Source organism: Cibotium barometz, chromosome 60 (assembly GCF_041138505.1).
Source record: "Cibotium barometz isolate CiBa-2024 chromosome 60, ASM4113850v1, whole genome shotgun sequence".
In the NCBI taxonomy this organism is placed as follows: Eukaryota; Viridiplantae; Streptophyta; class Polypodiopsida; order Cyatheales; family Cibotiaceae; genus Cibotium; species Cibotium barometz.
In genome coordinates, this window is record NC_141105.1 from 28,558,938 (window position 1) to 28,573,223 (window position 14,286).

Below are 14,286 nucleotides of genomic sequence, written 5' to 3' on the forward strand. Positions count from 1 at the left end.
GTCCGCAATATCCATTGTACCATTCAAGGTAAGGTCTTGAGTCTTCAAAGTTGACTGAAGGTTCTCATTCACCACTGCATCGATTTTCTTGTCAGAGACAAAGACTTCAGTTTGTAAGGGCGGTGACGAGGCCATTGTTTTTGCCTGGATCACGGCCGGAGTTGTGCGCTTTTGGGTTGTCACACACGAACCATAATTTCTTAAATCTTCAGCTTTTTCAACGGGTATTAAGGCTTCTGAAGTAAAAGGGCATGGCTCGCGAGGGAAAACTTGTCCATCATCGCGGCCTTCACAACCGAGTACTCGACTAGGGTCAGAAGTTCGTGCCATTAGAGAAGTCCACTTTGAAGAGGTTAAGTGCTCTTCAAGGGGAGACCTTCTGAAAGCTTCATGTTACTGCTTGTGTTGCTGATGTTGATTCGAAGAAAAAAAGTTGTTGTAAATGGTAAGAATGTTGATGTCGAGTCTGTTGTTGCTCAAACAAAGATAATGTGTGTCTGGTTGTCTCCGAAGAACCATGCTTCGGGTGATTTTTATTTATTTTTTATTTTTAAATCGCCAACTTCAAGGCTTCTTCACACACGCGCGTGCCTGAGAAGAGGGTGGGAGGATTTATTTTGTTTGTGTTTTGAATGTGACTGCTCGTATGCATGCTGGAGGACTTTTTTTTTTAAAAAAAAATGACATGTTGCTTTTTTTTTGAACATAGGGCTGGACCCGTTTGTTTAAGCAGCGTACAAATTATTATTTTTTTGTAGTGCTGTTTGGAAAGGGCGCGATCAAGAGAGGGGGATGGGCAGCCATCGCACGAGAGAGAGGGGATTATTATTTTTTTGTAGTGCTGTTTGGAAAGGGCGCGATCCAGAGAGGGGGATGGGCAGCCATCGCACTTGAGAGAGGGGGCTTCACTTGTGGGCATGGAGGGGGGGGGGGGGGGGGGGAGGGGGGGTTCCGCCTAGCAAGGGAGGGGGTACCATCTGCACGCCATAGCAGGGCCAGGCGCGGTCTTCAACGAAGAGGGGCAGCCACCAGTGCAAGGAGGAAGAAGTAGCTCCTGGGTGCGAGAAGGGGGGACCCACATGTCTTGTCCACCCGAGAGCTGGAGGGGGCCTACACATGCGCGAGGCGCGAGGGGGCAATGGCCTCCGGGAAGGGTAAGTACACCTGCAGTGGCCTGGTAAGTGGAAGATCGCCTCTCTGTCTGCGTGAGCGGGGGGGGGGGGGGGGGGGGTTTACATCATCGTGAGGGGGGTTTTACGCCAAGTCCGCCATCGCTCCATAGCTTCCACACAACACACTTGTGGGTTGTCAAGGGGGGAGAACACTGAGCAAAGAGCCTAAGTGGCCCGCATAACCCACGGGGGGAGGGAAAAAAATATTTTACATCACCATGGGCAAAGCTTTACGCCAGGTCCACCATCGCTCCGCTGCTTCCATACAACACTAAGAAGAGGGGTGGACGAGGGAGTGCCGCGGAGAGGGTGAGGGCTTCACAACCCACGGGTAGGAAAGGTTTTAGCTCTGATACCACTGTGAGGATTATGTTGTTAATCCCTCATATTGTGTACTAATTACTACTTAAGTACTTAACTTAGAGAACAAAAGACTTCATGAGAACACTTGAGAGAAGATTGAATTGAATTGATTAAACTGAGTACAATAGGTCTCTTATATAGGAGATGAAGAGACACATTTGAAGAGGCATGTCCTTTGACGAAAGGATACATCTTTAGGCTAAGGGATGTGTCTATTCGATGTAGAGGCACAACCATTCATCAAGGGATACAACCATTCGTCGCAGGGATGTGGCTATTCGATGAAGAGGTACGTCCTTTGGCAAAGAGTTGCAACCAGTCGAGGGTAGGGGTTCCCTTGGCTGGTTACTCTTTGCATCTGCAACAGGAATCAGCAATGAAGAGAGGATCTGATACATACATACATCACAATTGTGACAAGCAGCATGAAATAGAGAGATCCTCCCAATGATGGTGTCTGCTGAGGTCCACACAAGTCAGTGTGAATCAATTCCAATGGTTTTGAAGCCCGCCTGGAGGCCTCCTTCGGAAAGGATTCCCTGTGCTGCTTACCACGTATGCAAGAACTGCAACGTCCTTGCCTGCTGCCAACATCTGGCAAGCCAACCACCATCTGGTCCCGGAAAGCTCGCCACAGTGCATCCACATTTAAGTGTCCAAAACGAAAGTGCCACAGATCTCCGACCTGAGAACCTGCCAATGAGGAGAGTGCAGAGAGCTTGTAGATACCATTCTCCACACCGCCTTCCCAAATAACCTGGCCAGTCTCACGGTCCCGTAGAGCAACCGAATGCTCCTCAAATTCCACCCGAAAGCCAGTCTTGCATACTTCATGCACTGACAGAAGATGAAAACCAAGAGCAAGGACGTAAAGAACACGGGAGGCATGCTTGCCCCCCTTGCCATCGGGAATAATCTCCATCCGGCCCTCACTGTGAATCGGAATGGTGGAGTTGTTGCCAATGAAGATGCGACCTAACTGCCGTTTCAGATCCAAAAAGAAGTCTCGGAACGGAGTCATGTGCCTGGAAGCACCACTTTCAAGAATCCATTCCCAGGTATCCTTTGCGGTGAAGCCAACTGCCTCCTCGCTCGAAGACGATGAAGCATCTGAGTCCATCATCTCTAAGTGCACAAATGCAGGAGTCTTTGCACTGAGGTTAAAGAATCAGCACTCTTCCCAGTCCGCTTAGGACACTTTCTCCAATAGTGGCCTTTCTCGCCACAATCATTGCAGGACCTCTCGGCCTTCAGTTTCTCTCAATCTGTGTCAGGCTTCTTGTCAGAAGACTTCTCCGGTGAAGCCTTCCCTTTGCCCTTGTTGTTATTCCGGCCTTTCGGCCGTTGGCCAGTTAAGGTCTCCGAACCTCCGCTGTGAGGAGGATTCGTGAATCGTTCGTCTTGGTCCAAGACCATGGGCACAAGCTCCTCCCATGTAATGGTGCTGAGCCTACCACTAGTAATCAAAGAGGAGTAGAAAGTGGAATACTGAGCAGGCAAGTGGGACAGCAAAGTAATGGCCATATCTTCTGATGATATCTCCTTCCCAGCCTAGAGGACTTCCTGCTGAAGGGCCTGCAGCTTGTTAATGTGCTCCCACATCGTCGACGACTTTGCAGGGTTCATAACCCGCATCTGTACTTCCAAGGAAATCCTCTTCATGGGCGATACCCTATTATAAAGAGAAGCCAAGTGTTGCCATATGCCTCTCGCCAGCGTCATATGCTTTACGTGATTGATTACTTGCGGTGTGCAGTTGAGGAAGATAAATGAACGGACCCTGGCGTTGACACGGTCCCACATCTGTGCATGTGCCTCACGGTCCTTCCAGGTTGACTGTAACTCCCTTTCCTCTGCTTCCGGTCGTGGAACCCCGATAACGATGAAATCAGCAAGGTCATATGACTCCAACACAGACTCCATCATAACCTTCCAGATGCCGTAATTGTTCCCGTCCAACTGACGGTCCACTGGGAACGTGGGGAGTGTTGGGATCTTCACACGCTTCTCAGCCATCTCTAACAAATCTGCCATCGTGGGATGTAACTGAAAAAGGGTGGGTGGGTGGGAAAAAAAACTTTAAACCTGCAAGTGGCTGTCCAGCAACTCAGCCCGCCTTCCTCTTGCTTCTTCTCTTCCTGAACAGTCCCTAACAATCCACCAATCAACAACGCAACAAACCCCCTCTTGCTCAGAAAACTCTCAAGATCTTTCAAGAGCCTAGGGCTCTGATACCATGTCAAAATACGCAACGGAGATGATAACCAAATCTGAGACCACAAGAGATAGGCGAGTAACTTTGCTCTATACACAAGATCCCGAAGTGTAAAACAAGATGCAATGGTGTGGGGGCCATGGGGCCATTTTATATGGCCCCAAACATGCAATCGACCTGTTGAAAAGGCAACAGACTGGACCTAAATGTCCACGACCAGCTCCATCCACCAGTCGGCCATCATACATGAGAGGTCGGGGACCAGAAGGAGCAGTCGGCTAGCATCCAGGACATCCTGACCAGCAGTCGGCCAGTGTCTGGATCAGCCAGGGTGCAAAGAACTGCCTCCCACACCTGGTAAAAATAGGAAAAAAATGGGGAAAAATACGAGGAGTGAGGAAAAATGAGAAAACACCTACAAAGGGCGGGCACACCCACAACAGAGGCCCTGGTGTCTGATAAAGACAGGAGATGACTTCTAACACAATGTTGCCTAAGGACCAGCTTCCCTCCCCTTGAAGTGGATCTAATCTGGGACGGGGGGTGAGGGGACCACTAGGGGCGATCTCCTGGACAGTCAACGAGGAAAAGCTCTAGCGAGATGCGAAGGGATGGAATCCTCGCCACCCAAGAACCGAAGCGGCAGTGGGGGGGGGGATTCCCTCACTCTCCCGATAGCACCACCTATCACCACGAGAAGAGGAAGGTATTCCTTCCTAAGGCCTATCACCAGGAGAAGAGGAAGGTATTCTTCCTAAGTAGATTGTCTCATGGGAAAGCTTGAAACACCTACCAAAGGGTCAGATGTTGGGTTGAAGCCGTGCTGCCACATCGCAAGGAAGGCCTGGGCCGTACACAGTGTGATAAGGTGTTGGGGTAAAGGCATAATGCCCACCCTTATAGTGTGTACAAGCCCATAAGTTATAGTACATAGTACACTTAGTACTTTTAATGTACTAAGTGCACTATGTGTACTAGTGCAATATACATGTGTGATAGGGGAGTCACACACTCATATCATGAGTTGACTTATCCCCACAACTCTCTCTCTCTCTCTCCCTTGTTCTTCTCTGTGTATGTCTCCCACACATGAATTACTCTAATTCCATCTCTCCCACACAACTGGTATGCAAGCTGAAAAAGAGTCTTTATGGGCTCAAACAGGCACCAAGGGAATGGTATCATAAATTTGATACATTCATGAAATCCCAGAAATTCAGGAGAAGTGACATAGATCACTGCTTGTACACCAAGAAAGCTTTGGATGGCAGTCTATTGATCCTCATCTTGTATGTCGATGATATGTTGATTGCCGGGAAATCTCGTAAGGAGATGGATACCTTGAAGCAGAGGCTGCATCAAACCTTTGATATGAAGGATTTGGGTGATGCAAATCACATTTTGGGTATGCGGATACTTCGGGACAGAAATCAGCATGTGTTGTATTTGTCTCAAAAGGAATACATTGGCAAAGTCTTGCAGAGGTTCAATATGGACGGGGGGAAGAAGACTAGTACTCCTTTGCCTCCATATGTGAAACTCAGTGCTATGGACAGCCCACAGTCAGATAGAGACAGGGCTGATATGGCCAAGATTCCGTATGCTTCAGCTTGTGTGGCAGTCTCATGTATGCCATGGTTGCTACTAGGCCGGACATTGCATTTGCAGTGGGAGTGGTTTCTAGATACATGGCCAACCCTGGCAAGAAGCATTGGGAAGCAGTGAAAGGTGTCATGAGATACCTGACGGGCACACAGGATATGTGCATTTGCTTTGGCAAACAGGATGCATTAGTGCATGGTTACACGGATTCGGATTATGCCGGTCATCCAGATAACCGGAAGTCTACTACCGGTTATGTATTTACATTCACAGGAGGTGCTGTGTCATGGATATCCTGGATGCAGAAGTGCACAGCCTTATCTACTACAGAGGCCGAGTATATTGCAGCCACAGAGGCTTGCAAGGAGGCATTATGGCTATCTCGGTTAGTGGTTGATTTGGGTTATACAGGGGATATTCCATTGTTGCATTGTGACAGTCAGAGTGCCATCCAGTTGGCAAAGAACCCTGTCTTTCATGCAAAGACGAAGCATGTGGATGTGAAGTATCACTTCATCAGAGAGGTGATAGAGAACAAGCAAATTCAGCTTGTTAAGATTCATACGGATGACAACCCGGCTGATCTGTTGACAAAGAGTTTGCCTCCGGAGCGGTTTGCTCATTGCAGACACTTGATGGGCATTGGATGAGGCCAGTTTCAGCCTTGATATGGCCTTGTATATTATCATGTACATGCTGATTTTTTCTTTTCCTTTACTTAAGGGCACTTTGCCTTAAGTGGGAGGTTGTTGGGATAAAGGCATAATGCAAGGAGCTGGAGATCCACTTCTGAAAATGATACACAAGGGACGGTGACCTCAGTCATGGATGACGGAGAGGCTGCCATGGAGTCCTCCTGGGGTAGTAGACAAGAAGAGGCCGAAGCTTGCCGTAAGAAAATGCTACCCGAAACTGTGAACCTGCCTTGAAGCACTAAAGGGGAGAGGTGAGTAAACGGGAGGCCACGAGGGGGAAAGGCAGAAAAACAGCCAGGGAAGGTGGACGAGCGGCGGAGAAAGAGGAAAGAAAAAGGGGGGGGGGGGGGGGGAGGGGGGGGCAGGGAAGGCCAAGGGCAAGAGGCGGAAGGAGACGGGGGGGAGGGGGTGGGGGTGGGCTGGGAAAAAAAACATAGAAAAAGGTTGATATAGAGGAAAACGCAGCAAGGTACTGTTGTAGGAGAAAAAACACAGCAAAGGAGGCGGCAAAAAACAGCCCCGGATCAGTGCCAAAAAAACGTTGATTTGTGCTCGAAGTAGATCTCCAAAAAGCAGCCACCAAGGGAGCAGAAGAGAAAAAACGTAGGCTAAAAACTCTTCTTGCTGAACTGTGGAAGCACAAGATCTCTGATACCATGTGAGAATATGTGAATATGAAGCGGACGCAAATAGAGATCACACAAGAGAGATCCAACACTTGAGCCAGAAACTGAAAAGTATTGCTTAAATTATGAATGAACAATGTCCGTGCTTATATACATATCTGTAGAGCCAGTCGACTGTAGCAAAAAAGCTCCTAGTTTGGACAAATGATAAAATACCTAAAAAAGCCTAAAACTAAGCTATAAAATAGCTGAAAAATATGATATCTAGTGTGATTCCATGATCCAAGTTTTCAATCATCCATTGGCTTCTCAATGAAACTAGATCTACCTTCGAGCTCTTCTGAATAAACATAGCACTCAAATCCTCAAAGGTGAGAGGAGTAGCCAGCATATGCTAGGATACACACATCCCATGTATTGCTTCCTTCCATGGTTGTCCGATCAAACCATATCTAGTGTGGTTCCATGATCCAAGTTTTCAATCATCCATTGGCTTCTAAATAAAACCCACAAGGTTGGAGAATTGAAATTTAAGCAAGAAAAATGATATTATCAAGAATAACATTCATATTTTGTGAAATGGACAAGGGTAAGGTAGCCCCATACTCTTCCAATGCCATTGCGCGACACGATGAGGAAAGGCTGCCCACTAGCCCGACAAAGTCTCTAACAGTCGCATGTGCTATATTCATGTGAGAATCATTTCATGTGTTAATGCCATACGTGCATTTAATGCAAAAAAAAAAACTTGACTCACCCTTCAGGATCATTATCGAGGACCATATTCACACCACCATTACAAAGGTTGCAAACACCTGCTATCAAATAAGCCACAATAAGACACAATTTTGATTCCCAAAACAATCCAAGAGGTTTCTTAAAATGCCTCATAAGGAATAAGCCACAGTAAGACACAATTTTGATTCCCAAGAATCGAAACGTTTCTTAAAATGCCTCATAAGGAATTTTCGTTCTTTTCTTAATCAAAAGCAATCACAATGCAATAAGAATGTGATGCATAATTTCACACATTGATGATGTGCAGGTGAGCACTCAACTTTGCATGATGCTTTGAATTGTTCTAGCAAATACTCTTCACTTAAGCAGCCAAAAACAATAAGAAATTTGTTTGCCAATGTCGGTATTCTTTGAGGGAACATTTCAATGTTAATGTGGTTAGCTAATCATATTCCGTTGTAGTCGATTTACAATACTCAATTCCACTTCTGTTAGTGAGTCTTAATCAACTTAATTGATCCTTAGTACTTTGTTCATTGTGCTCATTTGATTCCATACATTCTATCAGCATGATTCCACACTTCTGCAGTGTGTCTCTCTTCAATCGATATTAGAGCAAGTTCTAGCTTCTAAGATGACCTACGTCTCACTTCTATGGATTCTGTTGATTTAGCTAACCCTTCATTTTGTCATCATGGGCTTTTTGCAAATTTTAGCATTAACAAATAATGTGCTAATTTTAAGTTAGCCGAGCTTTTTTTATATATGAGAAATTGCTTTATGTGATTTTTTTTGAATGAATGTCCCCTTGTTTAGCTAAAAAGATCTCTAGGGTATTTTTAGAGATTTCATAGAGGGATTTAGAAAGTGCAAAGAGTTGCTCTTCATCCCTACATGTTGATTGATTTGAGTTGTTCTTTTTTTATGAGTATCCTCCAAAGATGAGTCTTTCAAAATCTCAATTAAGAAGCTTCAATAGCCATGAGATTTTGTGGGTATTTTGGTCTTATGTAGCTCCTTCACAACAATTCTCAGCCAATTTTGAAATTGTAAAAAAAATGAAAACACACAGAAGATCACACACAAGACACAAGTACTTACTGTAAGAGAGTTGGAGAATAATACTAAATTAATCTTGCGAACCAAAGTTACAAATTCATGGCATTTGCTCACCCTTGCACTCCGGCAACCAAGGAGCTTTGATGGCGATCTAGGTAGACTCTAGACGGAGGATGTCGTGCACAACAAGGATGCACTACGGCAATGAAGATAGATTTCAACCATCTCTCAGGTATGATATGAATGAGAGGATCCACCACTAGACTATATAGTCTCCTACCCTTCTTTAAAGCTACTATCCCGACAATGCTTGTCAGCCTCTTGGACTTGCTTTGTCTGTGCCTTCCGTATTTCTTTCCGAGTCTGTCGCAACATCTGGTTCAAATCCTAAACCACCTAATTTGCACCATAGCTCCCTATGGAAGTTTCGAGACCTCAGGTCATCGATTTAATAATCGAACGACCATATACCACCTCAAAGGGAGTCTTTTTAGTTGACGCATGCATTGTATCATTGATGGCATCATGCACGCTCCATCGATGGCAAGAACTCCTCCCAACGAGTTTGTTCCTCGATAATAACACCATAGCATCGTGATCATAGTCATGTTCATGCTTTTGGTCTAGCCGTCTGTCTAGGGCTGAAAGGCAGTACTAAATTGTAACTTCGTCCCCAAACCTTGCCTTCACCAGCATGAAATAGTCACTATGGCAACTCTCCACGGTGCACCGGATGTGGTCGTTGACTTGTCCTTACTAGACAAATAATCAATCTAAAAGGTAAATTGAGGAGAAAATGTCACCATAACTGGTAGGGAGATGAGTCTTTGTAACATGCAACGGAATTATGTATAATGAAGGATCTTGTCACACAAGTCTCACACCGCCTTCTTTATCCTAAGTTTCGGGAGTCTTTAGCAATCCACTTTTAGCACTTCAAACTTTAAGAGATGAGAAAGAAAGAAAGAAAGCTGTATTAACGTCTACTAGAGGCCGAACTCGACCTATGAGACAAATCAATGTACAACTGTCAATGTCTTTTGGATGTCCAGAAAAAAAAGGACAAAATGAACATGAAATGAAGTATGAAAGTATTGAGCTACTGGGGGGGTGTGATGGATGGAGCACTACTGCTAGAGGCTCAATATGCAACCTATATGCGTAGGGTATACAAGAATGTTGGTCATGTCCACTCTTGGCTAGTTTAGGTGTGAACCTAGCTTACTCACGAGCATTTTTTCCCTGTGACTGGACACGGGTTTTTTCCCGTGTGAACACACTTATGTGTGTTGGGCACTTTGCCCTAGGCCTTTTAGTACTCACTTGTACTTTCATTTCATTATCATTATTGAGTACATCTTTTCCAGCACTCTCACGTTTCTCTGTGCTAGAGGTTGTGTGTGTGTGTGTGTGTGCAGGCTAGCTTCCCTCCTACCCAACATTGGTATCAGAGCGTGGCTAGGGTTAGCATTAGGGTTTGCCCCCTGCTGCCCGTCAGAGCTTGAGCCTATTGCACACATCTAGAATTAGGGTTTTGCCTTCAGCCACCCTGCCGCCGCCCTCAGCCGCCTCTGCACGCTCCCACTACGTTGCCCGTACGCCGTACTATAAGGCTCTTCCGCTGCCGCCGCCCTCTACGTGCGCCACCAGATCTGCCGCTGCCGCCGCCCTTGTGCGCCGACGCCGTCGCCGTCGGCCTGCGTCGCCTCTGCCGCCGCCCTTGTGCGCTGACGCCATCGCCTCTGCTTAGTGCCGCCCCTGTGCGCCATCGCACCCGGCCATCCCAGATCTGCTTCGTGCCGCCTACGCCGCTTCAGATCTAGCGCCGCCCGTCCACTGCGCCTCAGATCTGGGCGCCCAGCGCCAGCTGCGACAGTACTTGTCTGCACCCATACCTGCCTCGACGCCATAGCCGCCCTCGGCCGCCTGTGCGCCGCCTCCTGCGCCTACTGCCCTGAGCACCTATGCCGTTGCCCACCGCCGTACGACCGTACTGCGCCTGTACCGAACGGTTGTACCTGCAACTGTGCCTACTCTGCACTGCCCAAATCAACTTCAAATTCCAGATCTACAAGGTTTGACCTGAAATTGCACACATTGCCTGTTCAAATTTGGGGCTTTTTACAATTGAGCCTGCAATTGCAACATTGGCACACATTGGCATTGATTTCAGCAGATTTGGTGCATAATTGCACTAGAGATTTGGGGATTCTGCAAAAATCGGCACTATTTTGCAGAAATTGACTCGATTTTGCAGAAATTGGCACTATTTGTTGCAGGCAATTTTGGGTATTGCAGGCACATTTGGTTGGCATTGGAGCATTTCCCCCAAATTTTTGGGTATTATAGGCACATTTGGTTGGCATTGGAGCATTTCCCCCAAATTTTTGGGTATTACAGGCACATTTGGTTAGCCAGGATTTGAGCACTTGCAGCTCTTACAGGTGTCAGTTGATTGTGTTTTTCACGGCACATGTATACATTTGTGGTTTGCTGCAGTATATGTATGCCATTGTGGACACTTTGACAGATTTGCATCATCGTGCAGTACACTTGCAGTTTTGGGACATGCATATGTATTTCTCCTAGTGAAGGAGTTCCCTTTCAGTCCATTGGTTATCCTGCTATTTATCTCCCACATTCTTACGGTTTTGCTGGACATTGCATACTCGTGGTGACTTGTGACACATTTGCTGTCCTATCATGGCCAACAGTAATAATGACCTCTTTGGAATGCTATCTCAAGAGGACAAGCTCAATGGGGACAACTACCCTATGTGGGCTTATATGATGCGTCATGTTTTGGTTGCCAAAAATGTATGGTTGTATGTGGATGGCACTGAGGAGCGTCCTCTTGCACCTGCTCCAACGGAAGGTGAAGTGATTCCCGCTCATCCTCCCGCAGGTCCACCTCCTCATCTTCCTCCTACTCAGCAGCAACGTACTAAGGATGCTAGGGATGCTCAGGCCCATGCATTGATTGCTCTCTCGTGCCGCAGGCATATCATTCCGCACATTCGATCTTGCACCACTGCAAAGGGTGCTTGGGATACCTTGGCGGCATTGTATTCAGGTCGCAATCGTTGTAACTATTGTAGGAAAACAGGGCACACCATAGAGGAATGCAGGAAGCGTATTGAGAGTGAAAAAAAGAAGAAGCTGGCATAATTGGGGTACGAGGGCGAGGCTCTCTCATCCTACGCCATGCAGTGGTTGCATCTCTGCTCATGAGTAGGTGGTATATATCCTAGTACTGTGCCTCCTCATATGCACGCCTCTTACGGCGTGTGAGGGTCCTCATCTGTCAGCTCGCCTCTCTGTGTAATGGTCCCCAGTGCTCTCTGAGCACGGAGGTGTCTATATAGCTCTCTGCACTCATCATCATACCATTGATTCTGGGGCATGCTCCCAAATCTGTTTGTGCGCGCAATGTGTGTACGATGGGGGGAGCTGCGGGTGGCGGCCGTATGTAGTAGAGACGACAGCTGGGTGGTGAGTGTGTCTGTATCATAGTCCCCTTAGGCTTGAAGCTGGGCTTTGGGAACCCATTGTTGTCATATTGGATATTTTTTCTGCCCTTTTTGTGGCTTTCTTGAATTGAGATAAGGTTACAAAAGATCCATCTGGAATAGCCCATCATATACATGATGCTCATATATGTCTGCCAAGTCATGGGTGAAGTAGAAAGTTGTATGCGATGCCTATGTGGGCTGTGTGGGTGCTGGTGTGGAGCTCGCCAGTGACATTAAGAGGTACGTGTGATCCGCACCAATAGGACAGGGGGGGATGGTGAAAGATGTCACTGCCTGTGTGGTCTCCATGGACCCCATGATGTAGTCCATTGTGCTACCCCTGCTCCTGAATCCTGCCACTATCTCATCCCGTTATAAATAACGAGATGGTGTCGCCCTCCCAGCTCAAGTAAGTGATGACCATATCTGGTGTTATCCGGCCCCATGTCCTCTGACACCCTGCAAGCTCTCGTGTCCTCCACCAATAGTGTGTGCACATCACCTCGGAGTGCTCGAAATCATAAATGTCACACTGTCGGCTCTGTGTCCGTGCATTGAAGTCCCCCATAAGGAGGACTTCCCCCAAGTTGGAGTAGTGTATAATCTCATCTGAAAGGGCTGCATATGGTGACTCTCCCAATGGCCATGTGTCCTCCTCCCCTCTACTCTCCTCCTCTACTGTCATGGCATATCTCGATCCTCTAGGAGAGAAGTAGCATAGAGCAATGTATAACACCCTGTCTGCTGAGAGCTGCAATCTAATCGACATGTATCTAGCCTCCTGGTCACGTGCTACCACCTGTAGGCGCTCCTGTAGCTCTCGCTTGAAGAGTACCGCTATACCTCCAGATCCTCTCGATGTGCTCTGCCGTGTGCTCCCCCTATATGTAAACTCCCACTGATAGCCCTCTACTTTGGGTAGCCCCCTCTCTGGGCTCTGGTGCGTCTCTATAAGTAGTATGATGTCCCGTCCCTCCATGACCTCCTCCATCCTCCCAGGATGTGTCCAAAGTGCTCCATTGCGGTTCCAAACTGCTATGTGTATTTGTGAATCTGGATCCTCTATAGCCGATGTCCCATAGGCCGCCTGGCGCTAATCGGTGGCCTTGCCATCGATGATGACACGGCCATCGCGATAGAATGCTCTCTTGCCCTCTTTCCAGGCCTGTAGGACTCTTGGCATGCATGTTTTCCTGTGTTCTATCTCCATCCTTGTAAGGTCGTCACCCAAATAGATGGGATCTCCCTGTAATCCTCGTAGAATCACCCTCTTCCTCATGAAGGTGACCCTCTCCGTCTCTCCTGCAAACTGTAGGATGAGGGCTCGCTTGCGTGTTGAGTCTTTCCTGGCTCTCCATGCTTTGGTGAAGGGGAGAGGGTCATCTTCCCTATAACTGAGCTTCATGCATAGAAGCTGTCCATCTTTCTCGGGAGTGGAGTCGGGTGTCTCGGCTATACCTGTGACTCGAACGTTGAGGCAGCGGGCATGCCTCATCTTCTCCTCCTCAATGGTGGTGTTGTTCTTCCCTTTGAGTCTCCTCCCTCACTTCTTTACGGATGTTCTTCTTCACCACTTCAACCCATCCTGACTGCTTGGCTTCGAGTTTTCCCTCCATGTCCTTTGTGATCTCCTTGGAGATCTCTTCTTTGATGGCCGTGAGAGTAGTCATTGATCTCCCCTTCTTCCTTCTCGGTGTTCTTGACGGCTACCAGTTCCACTTTCAATGCACTCGCCTCCTCCGGCCGTGTTCTCTTGTTCAAGGTCCATGACCCGTGCTTCGAGGGCCATGATGTGCCGGTGTAATTTGTTCTCCACCTCATTGAGGTTGGAATCGGATGTCTTCTTGTTCTCCTTGATTAGTGCCTTCGTTGCCGTCTCGAGGGCCTTGAGCTTCTCTTGGAGACTCGGAGCCATTCCTCGAGATTACTCTGCAGCGCTTCCCACAGGCAGGGAGTAGCAAGAAATGAAATGAAATGATATATTAACGTCTCTAAGAGGCCATAATGGCCTATGAGACCAAAACTGAGAGTACATCTGAAGTTGGTGTCTCATCAAAGAGAACAAGACTAACAAGTACAATAAATTGATTGTTCTACAGTTATAAGAACAGAACTGCAAGACTCCGAGATGATACTGAGTAGAAAATACTGGAAAATGTATATCAGGTAGATCCATGTATGCTGATCAGTTGAAGTGTTGTCCTCTCCTTAGATCAAGTATCTCCGCCATGGGGCTGTCTAGAATAGAGAGATCGTAGAAGCGAGGTAGGCGCCTCTGATGCCGAGCAATAATGGCTCTGATCT

The 14,286-nt window shown here is 47.3% G+C and overlaps 1 protein-coding gene across 4 annotated transcripts in view; it reads right to left on the reverse strand.

The window, feature by feature from the left end:
- Positions 1–14,286, reverse strand: part of LOC147605210 (Putative thiol-disulfide oxidoreductase DCC) — a 38,194-nt gene that overhangs the window by 11,851 nt on the left and 12,057 nt on the right. For 2 of the 4 annotated variants that reach the window (XM_086793851.1, XM_086793849.1), the window contains exons 2-3: positions 7,431–7,488; positions 7,280–7,339 (exon numbers count right to left, since the gene is read on the reverse strand). In XM_086793851.1, the coding sequence (XP_086649977.1) occupies positions 7,280–7,339; positions 7,431–7,488 (118 nt within the window). The remainder of the gene's footprint in view (positions 1–7,279; positions 7,340–7,430; positions 7,489–14,286) is intronic. The other 2 variants (XM_086793852.1, XM_086793850.1) reach the window with 1 other exon arrangement.